At 45.5% G+C, this 19,125-nt stretch overlaps 1 protein-coding gene across 1 annotated transcript in view; it reads left to right on the forward strand.

The window, feature by feature from the left end:
* Positions 1-14,203, forward strand: part of LOC118572219 (phospholipase A2-like) — a 32,672-nt gene extending 18,469 nt beyond the window's left edge. The window contains exons 5-7 of the mRNA XM_036171664.1: positions 7,968-8,115; positions 8,928-9,055; positions 14,112-14,203. Of these exons, the coding sequence (XP_036027557.1) occupies positions 7,968-8,115; positions 8,928-9,055; positions 14,112-14,203 (368 nt within the window). The remainder of the gene's footprint in view (positions 1-7,967; positions 8,116-8,927; positions 9,056-14,111) is intronic.
* Positions 14,204-19,125: the final 4,922 nt, after the last annotated feature.

The following is a 19,125-nucleotide window of genomic DNA, read 5'->3' on the forward strand; positions in this document are numbered from 1 at the left end:
GAGGTGCCCTGGCAACTTTTTCTTGTCCTTTTAAGAAATATTTACTTTTATTTTATGTGAATGAGTCCTTTGTCTGCATGCATGTCTGTGAACTGTGGGTGAGCAGTGCCTACAGATGTGAGAAGAGAGGTCTGATCATCCAGACCTAGGAATATAGACAGTTGTGAGCTGCCATGTGGGTGCTGGAACCATGTCTGCGTCCTGTGCAGGCACAGGAAGTGCTCCTGGCTGCAGAGCCATCTCTCCAGTCCTTGATAATATTATTTTTATATAATCTTTTTATGTGGCTCATGATGTCCTCCAACTCAATATTCTAGCCCCGACTTGCCTCAACCTCCCAAGTATTAAAAGTACATAATTGCCTGGCTTGTGCCTGCAATTCTTTTTTGATTGATTCATAGGTTTCTCTGTATAGCAGTAGCTGTCCTGGAACTCAATCTATAGACCATCCTGGCTTTGAACTCTGATTTCCACCTACATCTGCCTCCAGAGTGTTGGGATTACACAGGGTGTGTTCCACTGTACCTGGCTTCTCCTTCATTTTACTGGTGACCTGTATCCCACTGCAGACTGAATCCTGGTCATTTACCTACTCCTCAGTTGATGAACAGGTTGTTGTGTCAAATGCTGACATTGCAATGACGATCTGACCATTATCCTTGTCTATGAGCTGTGCATGGTCATACAACAGATTCCTTCTAATTCTCCCAGTGTAAAACAATGAGCATGTGTTGGCTGCTTCTCTGTCTCAAGGTCTCAGCTAGAACTGTGATGAATCCCACTGCTGGCTAAGGCTGGGGTTTCACCTAGGCTTTAGTAGGGGTGGGGCAGCTTTCAAACTCAAGAGATGGTTGGATTGTATTGTTGGGTTATTGAACTAAGAGGTCAGTTTGTCCCTGGCTGCTGACTGGAGAGTGTTCTCAGCTCCTCAACACAGGGAGCACAGGGCAGTTCACAGTGTGGCGGCTGTCTGTCCTGACAGTGAGAAATGAGAAGACAAGAAAGGAGAAAGGCAGTGTCTATAGAACTTAATCCTGAGGAGTCAGTTCAATCTTGTACAGTGGAGTTCATTTATAATGCTACCACTGGGGAGGCTGAAGCCAGAAAGTTGCCACAGAGTCAGAGGCTGGACTTCATTACTGGGCAGCTCTTGGTCTCAAACAAGTAGACATATTCCTCTTAGGCCTGGTGACCTCAGTTTGGTCTCCTATACAGTGGAGGGAGAAAACCAAGGTGTGCTCTGACCTCCTCATGTGTAGCATGATGTTTATGAGTGGTCCCAAGTTCTTGCTTACACCTGTGTTGATGCAAGCATGTACACACACACACACACACACACACACACACACACACACACACACATACACACACACACACCTCTATTCACTGCTTTTCTGATGCAGCAGCTGTTAGGAGTCCTGGACGATGCTAGCATGCAGGCAAGTGGGATTGATGGAGTGTGCTGTGCAGTCTTGCAGCAGGCACCACTACACACAGCATCAGCCCTCAGGCTGGATAGCAGTGAGCAATGTGATCAAGTCCACCATCCCCAGGAGTCATCCCTAATCAGAGTGCTACAACTATGCCTGCTACTGTGCCATTCGGGGCTCAGACACTCCAGTGGAGACTAGAGTGTCGGAGTTCCTGTGGGAACAGGACACAAGCAGAGCATCTCATGAGACAAGAGCAGGAGACATGCAAATTCGCCAACATCACATATTCTGTTCTGTTTCTTTATTATTTTTGTTTATTTGTTTCCAGACAAGGATTCTCTGTGTAGCCCTAGGTTTTCTGGAACTCTTTCAGGAGATCATGCTTACCTCAATCTTAGAGACCCGTCTGCTTCTGCCTCCCAAGTACTGAGATTAATGGTGGACACCACCACACCCCACAGAAGTTGCTTTCCATAAACATGTTTAATAGAAATCACGGATTCTCAAGCCTCAGGACCATTTCTTCTGAAACATCATGTTTAAGTCATCCTGACATGTTTGAGAAAGATTGCAAGTGAGAACTGACCTCCTGCAGGTCCATCTCCTCCCTCAGCTGCTCCTTCCTCTTTCCAGGTGCTGCCAGACTTGTGACCACTGCCGTGATCACTTTTTTGTCTTAGACTCTCAACCCTGAGTCTGCATAAATGGCAGGGCCACTGGTTTCTTTTGGCTACAAATCATAGGGAACATGATCTTGGGCTCTACTCAATTTCTGTTCTTATTTCTCTGTAAACAAGAACAACCCCTGGGAGGCCTTCATCTGTAACTGTGACCCTCCAGGACGCCATCTGCTTCTCCAAGGTTCCATACACCAAGCATTACAGAAGCATTCACAGTTAGACTTGTCACCTCAGTGACTTGGACACCTTCCCTGACAGCCTGGTTCTGTTCACTACACACTGTGCCCTCTATAAAGCACCTATAGAAAGAACTCAGCTTTTGAGATTGTATTCTCTGTCCACCAAACATTTCTAGCTCCCCAGAGAACATCATTTCATCTAGCCCTAGAAGCTGAAGATTAATGGAAAAGACAGTGTCATTAGGGGAACACCTTGAAAAGTGGGTGATGAGCCTGGTCATGCCTTTGATCCCAGCACTCTGTGGTGGAGAGGAAGAGAGAGAAGCAGAGGCAGAGGCAGGCAAATCTCTTGAGTTCAAGGCCAACCATGTTTAAAACTGGAGGTCCAGTACATCCAGGACTATTACAGCAAGAAATCCTTTCTGGAAAGCTGAATACAAAAGGAGGATCAGGAGGAGAGGAGGAGGTGGCAGAGAAGAGGACAGAAGAAGGGTTGGGACAGTTGAGGCAGGGAAAAGGACAGGAAAGGAGGGGTGGGGTGGGGAGAATGGAAACACAAAGCGATAGGAGGGGAGAGAAGAGAGAAAGAAGAGGTGTCATGTGGCACTGGAGGAACAACTTGTGCCCAAAAGTACTGGACTAAAAAACGCTACTGCTGTGTGCTCACCACAGGATGTTGGATATAGGAAATCAATCTGGGCTGACAGTAAATGTCCTCAAGGCAGGATTACATCCTGGTGACTTTCCAGTCTTCACTGTGCCTAAACACACACTACAGAACAGTGGTCCCTCTAAAGAACACAGTGGCCTATTCTATTGAACAAACAAACCAGAACACATCATCTTCTCTAACTTTCTCTAACCCCATATGTAAAGAGAGGTTAATCTCTGGTTTCCTGGTTTCCCAGATTTAGGGAAAAGATTTCTTTTTTTAAAAAATATTATATTTATTTATTATGTATACAGTGTTCTGCAAGCATGTATGCCTGCAGGCCAGAAGAGGGCACCAGATCTCATTACAGATGGTTGTGAGCCACCATGTGGTTGCTGGGAATTAAACTCAGGACCTTTGGAAGAACAGCCAGTGCTCTTAACCGCTGAGCCATCTCTCCAGCCCGGGCAAAGATTTCTTACTGATTAAAGGCTGTGTGGTTCTTGGTCTCTCTTTTTCTTTAGTGAATGACTACCCAGTCCTCTGCCCTTTCTCCCCCAACCACATCCCCATTCCTGCCCAAAGGTCAGGCCTCACTCCTCAAAAGGTCAGTTCTGGTGAGCAATAGGTACAGCTAGAGCCACCTGGGCAGGCACAGTGACCTGTATTAGCTGGTAGTGACTGTCCAGAGTCCCGCTGGAAGGATCAGAGAACTTGAGTGTGGAGACAAGCAACTCAAAGCATCACCTACTTGTTATCCAGCTAAGAGTTCAGAAGTGGGGAAAAGGAGGTGCTGGGGTGCTATGTTAGAGGGTACATGACAGATGGCTATTCACAGAAATGACAGAGCATTGGACCAGCAGACATTGCATGCCAGCCACCATGTGGTTCTGAGAATTGAAGTGCGGTCCTTAGAAAAGGCAGAAACTACTCTTAAGTGCTGACCATCTCTCCAGCCCTTGTAATAGTTGGTTGTCAGCTTCCCACACTGGGTAGAGAGAGCCTCAGCTGAAGGATTCCCTGCGTCATATTGGCCTGTGGGCACATATGTTGAGCATTTACTTCTGTCTTTCCTCTTCATTTTTAAAGTGCTGGTTTCTGGTTTTTTCTTTTTTCTTTTTTTTATTAGGAAAAAAATTTCGTTCATTTTACACACCAAAGATCTTCCTCTTCCCTCCTCTGAACAGAGAGAGGCAAGGCCTCCCATGGGGATGCACATTGAGTAGAGCCCCTTGGCCTGAAGGCTGTACTGGGTTCCCACCATGGGTAGTTGGCTTCAAAAAGCCTGCTCATGCACCAGGGATGGATTCTGATTCTACCACCAGGGGGCCCTCCAAGCAGATCAAGCTACACAACTGTCTCACTATGCAGAGGGCCTAGTCCAGTCCCATGCAGGCTCCACAGCCTTTGATCCAACTTTCATGAGCTCCCACTAGTTTGGTTTGGTCATCTCTGCAGGATCTGCATCATGATCCTGATGCACTTGCTCATAGAATCTCTCTTCTCTCTCTCTCTCTCTCTCTCTCTCTCTCTCTCTCTCTCTCTCTCTCTCTCCTACTGGAATCCTGGAGCTCTGCCTGGTTTTAGCTGTGGATCTCTGTGTCTGCCTCCATCAGTACTTGGAGAAAAGTTCTGTGATGACAGTTACGGTATTCACTGATCTGATCACTGGGGCAAGCCAGTTAAGTTCAGGTACTCTCTCCACTATTTCTAGTAGTCCAAGCTGGGGTCATCCTTGGGGATTCCTGGCAACTTCTCTAGTTTTTTGTTTTTTGTTTTTTGAGATAGGGTTTCTTAGTGTATCTCTGGATGTCCTAGAACTCACTTTGTAGACTAGATGGGCCTCAAACTCAGGTATTTGCCTGCCTCTGCTTTTGAGTGCTGACATTAAAGGTGTGCACCACCACCACCATTTGCTACATTACTAGATCTTAAATGGAGTTTGAAGGCCTGTAAGTTGCAGTGTATGATGCAAGCCTGTAGACCAGAGTTTGATTCCTTAAAGGTAGAAGGAGAAAACAGACTCCACAGAGTTGTCCTCTTCCCTCCACATGTGATCCCAAGGGCTCCCCCCTCTCTCTGTCTCTGTCTCCCTCTGTCTCTCTTTCTGTCTCCTTCTCTCTCTGTCTCTTTCTCTCTCTTCTCCCTCTCTCTATCCATCTCTAACTCTCTCTAATTCACCAAGACCACCACCCACACAAACACACAATTAATTAATTATTTAATTAATTAAAGATTAAATTTGTAATGCATCTACCTCAAAGGCTGTGTCAGGTTCTTGGACAGACTTTGCACTTAATTTATACAGTTAACACAGAGGATTGGAGGGGCCAGCTACTTCTCCTGGGGTCACATGTCACTATCTGCATACCTCAGACCCAACCCCAGGAGCAATGTCTAGATATTCTTATGACCTCAAACCATCCATTGGGGAGGGACTTGGCCCTTTCTCAGTCACTTGAACTGGTTGGGCTGTTGGGCCAGCCCTTTCTCTTTGTCTCTGTGCCAGCACTGATTCAGGCTCTGTCACCATCTGCAGCAGCTCTGCAGGTCGGGACTGTGTGTGAGGGTGCACATTTTCTACTTCTGTGTACACACACAGTAGTCACAGGCCTATGTGCTGACTGGACACTGCCAGAGCACAGCTACAGGACTATAAAGAGAAGACACTGAGTCCTCCCCTCACTCAAGATGAAACTCCTTCTGCTGCTCACTCTGCTCACAGGTAGGACCCTTGTCCTCTCTGAATGCCCCACGATCTCCCTTGTCTTTAATGCACAGTCCCACTGGTCACACCTGAAGTTTGGGTTTGGAGTTCCTGTTGGGTTCTAATAGCCTGTGTGTTGGGGTTCCATGTTCACCCCATCTCTACAACAGCTGGTACCTTTACCCTCTATGTCTGAACTCAGACGATCCCTTAGAGAAGTTCACTACATTCACCGACCTGGGCAGAGAAAGCCCCTTCTGCCTCTGCCATATTGAACTGTCACCTATTTACCTGGCCCTCAGGTGCCCTGGATAGTTGAATTTTCTTGTCTTTTAAAAAATATTTATTTTTATTTTATGTGTATGAGTGTTTTGCCTGCATGTATGTCTCTGAACTGTGGTGAGACGTGTCTACAGAGGCCAGAAGATGGGTTTGAAGGTCCAGAACTGGGGTCATAGACAGCTGTGAGCTGTCATGTGGCTGCTGGAACTGAGCCTGGGTTCCTTCCAAGTTCAGCAGGTGCTCCTGACTGCAGAGCCAGCTCTCCAGCTCTTATTAGTTTTTATGACATTATCATGTGTCTCAGGATGTCCTCAACCTCCACATTATAGCCCAGACTTGCCTCAACCACCCAAGTGTTAAGATTACATACATGTCTGACTTGCTTCTGCAATTTATTTTTCCCTGTATTTTATAGGACATGGTTTCTCTGTGTAGCCATGGCTGTCCTGGAACTCACTCTATTGACAAGGCTGGTGTTGAACTGAAATATCCACCTGCCTCTGTGTCAAAAGTGCTGGGATTAAAGTCCCACAACACTATGCCCTGGCAACCTTGAACTTCTGACACTCTTGCATCTCCCTGCAGAATGCTGGGATTATGTAGTGTGTATTCCACTGTACCTGGCTTCTCCTTAGTTTTAATGCTGACCAAGTATCTCACTGCAGACTGATTCCTGGCTTATTTACCTACTCCTCAGTGGATGAACATTTTGTTGTGTCAACTGCTGACAATAGAATGGTATTCTAACCATCAGCCTTGTACATGAGCTGTGCATTTCCATACAACAGATTCTTTCTAATTATTCCAGTGTAAAACAATGAGCATGTGTTGGCTGCTTCTCTGGCTCAAGGTCTCAGCTAGAACTGTGATGAATCCCACTGCTGGCTAAGGCTGGGGTTTCTCCTAGGCTTGAGTAGGGGTGGGGCAGCTTTCAAACTCAAGAGATGGTTGGATTGTTGGGTTACTGAAGTAAGAGGTCAGTTTGTCCCTGGCTGCTGACTGAGAGTGTTCTCAGCTCCTCAACACAGGGAGCACAGGGCAGTTCACAGTGTGGTGGCTGTCTGTCCTGACAGTGAGAAATGAGAAGGCAAGCAAGGCAAAAGACAATGTCTATAGAACTTAGTCCTGGGGAGTCAGCCCAGCCAAGTACAGTGGTGTTTATGCTACCATTTGGGAGGCTGAGGCCGGAGTGTTGTTAGAGTCAGAAGCTAGCCTGTGTGACAGGGCAACTCCCTGTCTCAAATAGGTAGACATTTTTGTGCTCGTCCTGGCTGTTCTCTGACTTCCTCATGTGTAGCATGACATTTATGAGTACCCCAAGGGCTTGCTTTCATGCTGTGTTGGGGAAAGCAAACACACACACAGACACACACACACACACACAGACACACAGACAGACACACACACAGACACACACACACAGACACACACACAGACACACACACAGACACACACAGACACACAGACACAGACACACACACAGACACACACACAGACAGACAGACACACACATACACACACACACAGACAGACACACACACAGACACACACACCTCTATTCACTGTTCTGATGCTACAGCTGATAGGAGTCAAGGAGGAAGTGTCTGGAATGATGGTCATGATCTGTTGTGGGCCATGATGGCGTTACAGTTACACTATTTGATAGTTCAGTTGTGAGCCCACCAGAAGACTGATTCTCAGATGAGGTAACCTGTCAGGTTAGACCGTAAGGCCACCACCTCTGAAAATGTTGCTTTAATCTGTAATTTCACTTGTGAAAGATCAGCTATGATATTTCCCCATTCACCCTGCATTTTCATGTAGTGTGTACTTGTAATCTCATGATTGTATCTCAATCTTATGGGCACACATATATCCATGTGTTTCATTTTCTGTAGCAGTCTGATCTGAACCCTGAAGTGGACCTTGAGGCGGGACCCCAAAGGCTCTCGATAAGGAAGCTAGCAGGCAGGCATCAGATCCCTGGTGAAGCCAAGTGGGACTAATGGAGCGTGCTGTGCATTTTTCCAGCAGGTGTTACTACATCCCGAGTCAGACGTCAGGCTGGGTGGCAGTTTGGCAATCTGTTCAAGTGCACTATCCCTTTGGCTTTTCCCTTCACGCAGTACTATTATGGCTGTTTCTGTGACTATTTCAGCAGGGACACCCAGGTGGAAGAGAGGTGAGTGATCCATCTGGGGGAGCCTGGCTTTTCTGGGCTGTTGGGGACAGGACACAAGCAGAAGATCTCATAAGGGAAGATAGGAGACATGCATATTCACCATGATCATGTATTTTGTTTTGCTTATTTATTATTTGTTTTGTTTTTAGACAAGGGTTCTCTGTGTTGCATTAGCAGTCCAAGAACTTTCTGTGGAGACCATGCTGGCCTTGAACCAGAGATCTTCCAACCTCTGCTTTCTGAGTGCTGAGATTTAAGGTGGGCATCAACAACTCTAGCATGTATTTTCACCTCTTGTCATGTGAAGAAATCAGTCCAATTGGACCCTGTATCTAGTGGTCCCTTGAAAGCAGAATTTGTGTGATGTAAACAGTGGACAGTGCTGGACTCAGGAACCAGACCAGGGCAAGGCCAACCACCAGAGCCACCAACAAAACATCAGCTTTGACTTTAAAATGTCATTGAAACTTTGGAATATATAATTTCACTTTGTTCCTGCCGCTTTGTTAAAAAAAAATAACTTTTTGGATACAGGGTCTCACTTATATATCCCTGGCTGATCTCAAACTCAGAGATCCATCTGCCTCCCCCAAACCCAAGCACTGAGAATAAAGGCTGGTACTGATCACGCTCCACTGAAATGGCTTTCAATAAATATGTGCTTAATAGAAATCACAGATTTTTGAGCCCGAGGAAAACTACTTCTTGAACATTGTGTTTAAGTCATTCTCAAATGTTTCAGAAAGACTGCAGGGGAGAACTGATCACCTGCAGGTCCATCTCCTCCCTCAGCTGCTCCTTCCACTCTCCAGATGCTGCCAGACTCGTGACCACTGCCGTGATCAGGTCAAGAAGCTGGAAAACTGCAAGTTCCTCATAGATGACCCCTACGGAAGGCTCTACTCATATTCGTGCTCCGGGAATGAGGTCATATGCAATGGTAGGTTTGTTCTCCAGGACTTCTGGACTCTGCCTGGCCCTGTAGTAGTGGGCTTTTGAGAGCCTGCTCCAGGGCCATCTAGAGGGAATTACAAGAAAGTCCATGAATGAGGCAAGGGGTTAGGAAAACATCTCATATATCTGAGGGCTAGACTTTTGCTGTCTGAGGGGTAAATAATAAGGAAACACACACACTTTCTGATGATAACTTTCTCTTTACTTCAACTTAAGAAATCCTCTCTCAGGCTGGAGAGATGGCTCAGGGGTTAAGAGCACTGACTGCTTTTCCAGAGGTCCTGAGCTCAATTCCCAGCAACCACACGGTGGCTCACAACCATCTGTAATGAGATCTGGAACCCTTGTCTGGCCTGCAGGGATACAAGCAGGCAGAACACTGTATACATAATAAATCAATAATCTTTAAAGAGCACTGGCTGCTCTTCCAGAGGTCCTGAGTTCAATTCCTTCTTCTGGTGTGTATGAAGACAGGTCATTCATGTACATAAAATAAATAAATATTTTAAAAAGAAAGGAAAGAAATACTCTCTCTTAAAAATTTCTCTCTGAAAAATCTGTCTCCACATAGTTACATCTGTATATATACAGCTCCATTTTCCACACACACTTACACAGCCCCCTCTTCTCTCTGGAAAATCTCTCTTTCTCTCTCTCCTGCCTAGTTATTCATGTTCTCTCCTCAGCTCCTTCTACACACACACTGACACACTAACACACACACACTGACACACTAACACACACACACTGACACACACACACTGACACACACACACTGGCACACACACACCCTCACTCACTGCTGCTCTTTCCACAGTTCCCTCACACAGCTCTTCCTTCATGGTAACAGCTCTCACACCCAGCTCTGCACAGCTGTCTCTGTCCACACCTCTGCTGCTGCTGCCTCACAGCCAAACTCTGGACAATTGTAAGTTACATTTTCAGGGCACTACCCATTCTCACAACACAAGATAAGTCACATAGTTTCTCTTAGGCTAGGAATGTCACACTGACCCATGCACACAGCTCTAAGATAGTGGGGGATCCCAGACAGTAAACAATTGGCTGAACCTTGAGCTGTCAGGGTCCCTGCAGAAAGGGAACTACACCGAGGAGCTAAGTCTCAGTGTAAACAGCCTGGCCGGGATTAGCAATAACAACATCTGGCAATTAGTCTTGAGCATTTTCTGCAGGGCAGTTTAGTCTGCTTTGAATTTGTTCTGAAGTTCAAAATTAGCTGTCTGTGTAAAAGGCTGTCTTTGGGACTGAGAATTCTATGTCAGTCTGAGTAAGGTAAAATATCTTAGTATTGTTTCTACAAAACAAAATTATACAGCCTAAATAGAAGTCATCTTTCATAATATACATAGCTGTAAGTGTGCCCAAAGATAGAATATATTCTTGAGATAAACACAAACAGTGGGAAAACAGCCATAGCAGTTCTTAGGGAAGAAATGTAGTGGCACATGAGAGAAATTACTGACAGAAAAAAACTGGTTTTCATAGCCAGTGACCCCATGACCTTGCCAGGTGGGACTCCCCATCAGGTGGGTCTGGTGGGTCCATCTGCTAAACACTAGTTGTCACTGCTGTGCATTCCCACAGCCCCTGCAGCCCTGGTGTGGTGATGTATTGTGCATCAAATAAGGCTTGTCTGAGGATCAGAGGACAGAGCCAGCCGCTAGATTAAACATATAGGTTCAGCAGTGGTGGCATGCACCTTTAATCCTAACACTCAGGAGGCAGAGAATCTCTGTAAGCTCAAGCCAGACTGGACTACATGAGACTGATTCAGTCTAGGAGATAAACAGAACCAGGCAGTGGTGGCACACATCTTTATTCCTAATACTTAGGAGTCACATACCTTTAATCCTAGCACTTGATCTCATGCCTTTGCTATCAGTATTTGGGAGGCACACACGCCATTAATCCCGAAACTAGGAAGGAAGTGGAATTGTTGGGCTGAGAAAGGTATATAAGGGGTGAGGAGACAGGAACTAGAACATTTTTGACCAAAGAAGCTGTTTGGCTGAGGACTCAGAGTCTTTCAATCAGAGGATTCATGGAGATAGGATCTCACCTTCTATTCAGACTGAGGATTTGGTAGTGATGAGAAGTTTTTCTAGTGTCTTGATCCATTGTCTCTCTGATCTCTCAGCATTTACTCAATTATCTGACTCCAGGTTTTTACTATAAGACCATTTAAAATTCATTCAACATCTGGCTCCCAGTGTGGGGATCGAACCAAAGACCCTGAGATTAAGTGTCTCTTGCTCTACTGGCTGACCATGTAAAATTCGTTCAACGCCCTGGGCAGGTTTGTACAGGACACAGAAGTAACAAAAACAGTCACCATTTAGAGGTCATTTCCTTCGTCTTATTAGACCTCACAAAATCTTTTTCAGGTAGACATTAAAACATAGATGAGGCCTCTGATGAGGAAGACCAGGAAGGCAGTGTAGTTGGAGAGCTTCTCTCCAGGTGCCACCAAGCCCTGTTAGTCCAACAACCCATTTGTAAAATAAACACACAGACATTTATATTATTTAAACTGCTTGGCCATTAGCTCAGGCCTACCATTGTCTAGCTCTTACTCTTATATTTAGCCCATTTCTATTAAACTATATTAAACACGTGGCTCATGGCTTACATGTTCCTAGTCATGGTGGCTGCTGGCGGTCTCTCCTGCCCCAGCCTTCATTTTCCAAAATTCTCCTCCTCCTTGTCCTGCCTACCCTATCCTTCCTGCCTGGCTCTTGGCCAATCAGCACTTTATTTATTTTAACCAATCAGATCAACACATTTGACATACAGAACATCCCACAGCACTTCCCCTGTTCTTTTTTTTCAAAAAGCAAGGTTTTAACTTTTATATAGTAAAATTTCAGATAACAAAACAATTATCAAGCAAGAATTACAGTTACAATATTAAAGAAGATATCCTATCATTTTATATTTTTGAGTCTAAGGTTTCATGTCTAAGTTATCTTTAATCATAATTAAGGAAATTATAACTATCTAGTCTTCAACCACATCAAAGACCTCAGAAGGATATAATATTACCTGAGAACCGGGAGAAGGATGCAAGCAACTTTTGGGAGTCTTGTAGGGTAGACAGAGACAGCTGGCAGCCTGGACAGTCATCTAATGTTCCTTTGTAAAGTTGGAGCATCTGTCTTCAGCCTACAGGGCTAGAGTCTCTTGGTTACTTTTTTCAGTGTCCTGTAGAATGTTTGGCAGTTTCCTCTGTGAAGCAGGAACCTGAAGGACCATTTTGTCAAGAAAAGTTCAGTGGTCACCTTTCTATGGGTCCTGCATGTCCAGTTGATCAAGCAGTCCAGGCAAGAACAGTTTCTTGCCCAAATGGCTATTTTTGCCAAGGTGAAGACAAGATATGAAGTGTCTTTAATGTCCATCCTCCTCTCTGAAGTAAGTCAGTGCTGCCAGGAGCAGACATGTCTCACAGTCCAGAAAGTCTTAATTTTAAAAATATTTTAAATGCCATATTCTGTAGACCTTTGAAGTGTTTGAAGATTACCTGTGTATCTGAAATATCTCTGTGTATACCTAGAAGACTTAACTAACGTGGCTACGAGTATGATTATCATAGATGACTAATTATTAATCTATTTTTAATTATCCATTACAATTTTAAATGAGCTGTACAAACATAATACCTTAAACAAGAGTAGAAATATACACACAGTATAACAAAATTAACTTTAAGTTTGTATCAATAGACTAAAATCTATACCAATGTAAAACATTTTAAATGAGTTGTTGGTCACTTGTCAAAGGTCTCCCAGCCCAGAAGTGATGGCATTTGGTTCTGGAAACAGATCTGCATCATTCCAAAGCCTGTGTTTAAAAATATTTTAAGGTTTTATGTATTTCTGAGGATACCTGCGCCACAACACAGGAGTGCAGATCTGAGGACAACATGCAAAAGATTGTTCTCTCCTTCGACCTTGTGACACCTGGGGATGGAACTTGGGTTCAGACTTGGCAGCAACTGCCTTTATTCCCTGAGCCATCCTGCCTGCCGAAAGCCTCTCCTGTTAGCTGCTGTGTGATACTGATTCCATATTGACTAAACAATTGAGAGCTGCGTCATTGGCCATAAGCCAGACACTGGAGTAAATACCCATGCAGGGCAAGATTTATCATTCTCATTTTACAAGTGAGGATTCAGAGGGCTGGGAATATAGCTCAGTTGCTAGAGTGCTTGCCTAGCATGCACAGAGCCCTGGGTTCCACCTCCAGAACCCATGAATTGAGTGTGGTAGTGCACACCTGTAATCATAGCACTTGGGTTGTGGAGGCAGGAGGATTGTCTTAAATCATATAATTAGAGAAGTGGTAGTTGGTATTTTAGTTTTTTGGGTTTTAGGATTAAATATCCATGTTTGTTGATTTTTTTTTTTGTTTTTTGAGACAGGGTTTCTCTGTGTAGCTTTGTGCCTTTTCTGGAACTTGCTTTGTAGCCCAGGCTGGCCTCCAACTCACAGAGATCCTCCTGCCTCTGCCTCCTGAGTACTGGGATTAAAGGCAAATGCCACCACTGCCCAGCTTGTTTATTGATTTTTATGTATAGGAATGAGTTGGCATTCCATGTCTTCTTCAGTCACTTTCTACCATATCTTTAGAGTCTGGGTCTCTCTGTCACTAAACACAATCCTTACCTTTAGACAGCCTGACTGACGAGCAAGTTTTGGGGAATACGTGCTCCTCACTTCCCAATAGAGTTACAGATGCCCCAAACATTCCTTACTTTTTACATGGGCTCTGGGCATCCTAGGTCAGGATCTCAGGCTTGCATGGCAACAGCTTTACCAACTGTGCCATCTCCCCAGCACACAACAACTAATGTGTTTATTATAAGGGTATTCCCACAATCTGGATAACCCCATGTCCTTTTTTTGTGCTTTGTCTTTCAACTTTCGTCTGCACCAATGGGAGGGTCAGTGGTTTCTTTGGTTATAAATCATAGCAAGCGATCAGGGTCATGGGGTCCACTCAACTTCTTTCTTGTTTCTCTCCAGAGGAAAACAACACCTGTGAGGATTTGATCTGCAACTGTGACCGCCAGGCTGCCGTCTGCTTCTCCAAGCAGAACAAAGGCATTCAGTGTTAGACTTGTCTTCTCAGTGACTGGTACACCATCCCTGCCTGTCTGATTGTGTTCACTACACACTGTGCCCTCTAATAAAGAACTGACTGGAAGAACTTGGATTTGGTGATTCTATTCTCTGTCTGCTACCTATAACTAGATCCTCAGAGAACATCATTCTGTCTAGCCCTGGAAACTGAAGGTTAGTGAGAAAGACATTGCCATTAGGGGAGCACCTTGAGGAGTGGGTCATGAGCCAGGCTATGCCTTCCATCCCAGGACAGTTGGATGCAGAGGCAGAGGAAGGCAGATCTCTTGAGTTAAAGGACAACCTGGTCTAAAAATCAAGTTCCAGGACAGCCAGGAGTATTACACAAAGAAACTCCTTCTCTAACAACCACCACAACAGAAGAAGAAGAACTCAGCCTGAGATACATATGGGGTAGGGAGAATCAGAAGGGGGAGGACTGGAGAGATGAGGTAGGAATAGTGACAGGAAAAGAGGGAAGGGTGCTGTGGGATGTTCTCTATGCTGTGAATGTATTGCTATGATTGATGGATAAATAAAACCCTGAATGGCCAGTATCCAGGCAGGAAATGTAGGTGGGAGTAGCACAGAGGAGACTTGGGGGAACAGAAAGGCAGAGTCAGAGAGACTCTGCCTGCTGCCACCCTGAGGAGCAGGATGTAAAGTACTGGTAAGCTACAAGCCACGTGGCAAAATATGGATTTATAGGAATGGGTTAATTTAAGATATGAGAACTAGATAGCAAGAAGCCTGAGACATTAGGCCAAATAGTTTAAGTAATATAAGTCTCTGTGTGTTTACTTGGCTGTGGGACTGGCAGGTGAGAGAGATTTGTCCTGACCATGGGCCAGGCAGGACCAGGAAAACATCAGCTACAGAAGGGTAGGGGTGGGGATGGGAGGAAAGAGAAGGCAGAGGTAGGAGGGGAGAGAAGAGACAAAGAAGAAGTGTCCTGGCACTAAAGGAGCGTCTTGGCCCTAAAAGTATTAGACTCAAGCGCTTCTGCTGTGCACTCATTCTAGGAATGGGGATATAGGAAACCTAACTAATGTTATGGTAAATGACCAGAAGACAGGATTACATGCTGGTGACCTTTGATTCTTCACTGTGCCTAAACACACACCACAGGATAATTGTCCCTGTAAAGTACACAACAGCCTAACTTTTTGAACAAACCAAAGAGAACACTTCTTCTTCTCTACTTTTCAATACCACAGGACCCTGTATGTAATGCCAGGTTAATCTTTGGTTCCCTGGTCAACTGGGTTTAGGAAGAAGATGTCTCATTGGCTGATTTAAGGCTACATGGTTCAAGGTCTCTCTTTTCCTTTACTGAACAGCTGCCCAGTCCTTTGCCTTTCCACCCCTACCCCCATTCACACTCCAGTCCCAAAGGTCATGTTTCGCCCCTCCCAAGGTCAGGCCTGGTGAGCAACAGGTGCAGCTAGAGCCGATTGCACAGGCACAGTGAATGGTAGTGGCTGTGCAGAGTCTTGCTGGAAGGGTAGGAGACCTTGAGCAAGAGACAAGCAACTCAAATGATCACATACTGGTTGTTATCTGGGTAAGAATTCAGAAGTGGGGAAAAGGAAGTTCTAGGATCCTAAGTTACAGGGTACATGACAGATGGCCATTTTTAGAACCAGAAGAGCATTGGGCCAGCAGACACTGTATGCCAGCCACCATGTTGTTGCTGAGAATTGAACCTATTCCTCAAGAAGAGCAGAAAGTGCTTTTAAGTGCTGACCATCTCTCCAGCCCCTGCAATGGTTGATTGTCAGCTTCACACACTGGGTAGGGAGAGCCTCAGCTCAAGGATTGCCTGCATCAGATTGGCCTGTGGGCACATCTGTCGAGCATTTCCTTTTTTTTCTTTATCTTTTTCATGTTTTAGGTGTTGGTTTCTGTTTTTTCTTTTTTTTACTAAGGAAAACTTTTCATTCATTTTACACACCAAAGATCCCCCTCTTTCCTCTTCCCCAACCCCTCATTTAACTCACCTCCACAAGAAGGCAAGGCCTCTCATGGGGAGGCACATCCAGTAGAGGCAAGTCCAAGCCCTTCCTCTGGCCTCAAGGTTGCACTAGGGTTCTTATCACAGGTAATGTGCTCCAAAAAGCATGCTCAGCACCAGGGATGCATTCTGATTCTACTGCCACCTGGTAGAATCTGATCACCGGGTCAAGCCAGTTAAGTTCAGGCACCCTCTGCACTATTCTAGTAGTTCAAGCTGGGGTCATCCTTGGGGATTCCTGGCAACTTCCCTAGTTTTTTGAGATAGGGTTTCTTTGTGTGTCTCTGGCTGTCGTGGAACTCACTTTGTAGACCAGGCTGGCCTCAAACTCAGGTATTCGTTGCCTCAGTTTTTGAGTGCTGACATTAAAAGTGTGCACCACCACCACCATCTGGCTAAATTCCTAGTTCTTAAATGGAGTTTGAAGGGTAATAAGATGCAGCATATGATGCAAGCGTGACTCCACACAGTTATCCTCTGCCCTTCACATGTGAACACAAGGACTCTATCTCTGTCTCTCTCTGTCTCTATCTCTCTTTCTCTGCCTGTCCATCTGTCCCTCTAACTCTCTCTAACCTTCTCAGCCACCCAAACACAAAATACACACATTAATTAATTAGTTAATTACTTAAGATTAAATTTGTAACAGGATCTACCTCAAAGGCTGTGTCAGGTTCTTGGACAGACTTAGCACTTATTTTATACAGTTAACACAAAGGATTGTGGGGGCCAGGTACTCCTTATGAGGCCACATGTCACTATTAGCATCCCTCAGTCCCAACCCCAGGAGCAATGTATATATCTTCTTATGACCTCAAACCATCCGTTGGGGAGGAACTTGGCACTTTCCCAGTCACTTGAGCTGGTTGGGATATTGAGCCAGCCCTTTCTCTGTGCCTCTGTGACAGCACTGATTCAGGCTCTGTCACCATCTACAGCAGCTCTGTAGGTCGGGACTGTGTGTGAGGGTGTACATATTCTACTTCTGTGCTACACACACAGTAGCCACAGGCCCCGTGTGTTGACTGGACACTGTCAGAGCACAGCTACAGGACTATAAAGAGAAGTCACTGAGTCCTCCCCTCACTCAGGATGAAACTGCTTCTGCTGGTCACTCTGCTCACAGGTAGGACCCTTGACCCCTTTGAGTACCCCCAAGTCCTTTGTCTTCAATGCACATCCCCGCTGGTCACACCTGAAGTTTGGGTTTGGGGTTCCTGTTGGGTTCTAATAATCTGAGGGTTGGGGTTCCATGTTCACCCCATCTCCACAACAGCTGGCACCTCTACCCACTAAATCTGAACTCAGATGATCACGTAGGAATGTCCACTACATTCACCGACCTGGGCAGAGAAAGCCCCTTCTGCCTCTGCCATATTGAACAGGCACCTATTTACCTGGCCCTCAGGTGCCCTGGATAGTTGAATTTTCTTGTGTTTTAAAAATATTTATTTTTATTTTATGTGTATGAGTGTTTTGCCTGCATGTGTGTCTGTGAACTGTGGTGAGGAGTGCCCACAGAGGCCAGAAGATGGGTTTGAAATTCCAGAACTGGGGTCATAGACAGCTGTGAGCTGCTATGTGGCTGCTGGAACTGAGCCTGGATTCCTTCCAAGTTCAGCAAGTGCTCCTGACTGCAGAGCCAGCTCTCCATCTCTTATTATTTTTATGACATTATTATGTGGCTCAGGATGTCCTCAACCTCAACATTATAGCTCAGAATTGCCTCAGCCACCCAAGTGTTAAGTTTACATACACGTCTGACTTGCTTCTGCAATTCATTTTTCCCTCTATTTTATGGGACAGGGTCTCTGTGTAGCCATGGCTGTCCTGGAACTCACTCTATTGACAAGGCTGGTGTTGATCTGAGATGTCCACCTGCCTCTGTGTCCAGAGTGCTGGGATTAAAGTTCCGAAACACTATGCCCTGGCAACCTTGAACTTCTGACACTCTTGCATCTCCATGCAGAGTACTGGGATTGCTGAGTGTGTGTTCCACTGTTCCTGGCTGGCTGATCCTTTTTTTTTGAGACAGGGTTTCTCTGTGTAGCTTTGTGCCTTTCCTGGAACTCACTTTGGAGTCCAGGCTTGCGGCGAGCTCCTCGACCAGCGAGGAAGAACGACCACCATTTGAGGATTCTTCTCAGATCACACTTTATTGGAGCACTTCTTGATTGAGGGAGAGCGGGAGGTGAGGCGCCCCAAGAACCAAAAGGCAGCTGCTTATATAGGGAACCAAACGAACGGGTCAGTCTGTGATTGGATCCCACCAGAATGCAAGCACGGGAGCCACGGGATAGGCTGAGGACATAAGGCCAAATTACCATATACGCGCATGCGCAAGCATCGAGGCGCGCAGCCCAGCAAGCACAGCCAAATATGGAGTTGTTTACAGCAAAGCTGTCAGGAAGTCGGTGCCATCTTAGAATGGTGACTCCCTACACAGGCTGGCATCGAACTCACAGAGATCTACTCGGTTCTGCCTCCCAAGTGCTGGTATTACAGGCATGTGCCACCACCGCCCAGCCTCTCCTTCGTTTTAATGACCACCAAGTATCTCACTGCAGACTGAATCCTGGTTTATTTACTTACTCATCAGCTGATGAACAGTTAATTTTGTCAAATGCTTACATTACAATGATGATCTAACCATTATCCTTGTCTATGAGATGTGCATGGACATATACCAGATTCCTTCTAATTCTTCCAGTGTAAAACAATCAGTATTTGTTGGCTGCTTCTCTGACTCAAGATGTCAGCTAGAACTGTGATGAATCCCACTGCTGGCTAAGGCTAGGGTTTCCCCTAGGCTTGAGTAGGATTGGGGCAGCTTCCAAACTCAAGAGATGGTTGGGTTGTTGGGTTATTGAACTAAGAAGTCAGTTTGTCCCTGGCTGTTGACTG

This window comes from Onychomys torridus, chromosome 22 (assembly GCF_903995425.1).
Source record: "Onychomys torridus chromosome 22, mOncTor1.1, whole genome shotgun sequence".
Classification (NCBI taxonomy): domain Eukaryota; kingdom Metazoa; phylum Chordata; class Mammalia; order Rodentia; family Cricetidae; genus Onychomys; species Onychomys torridus.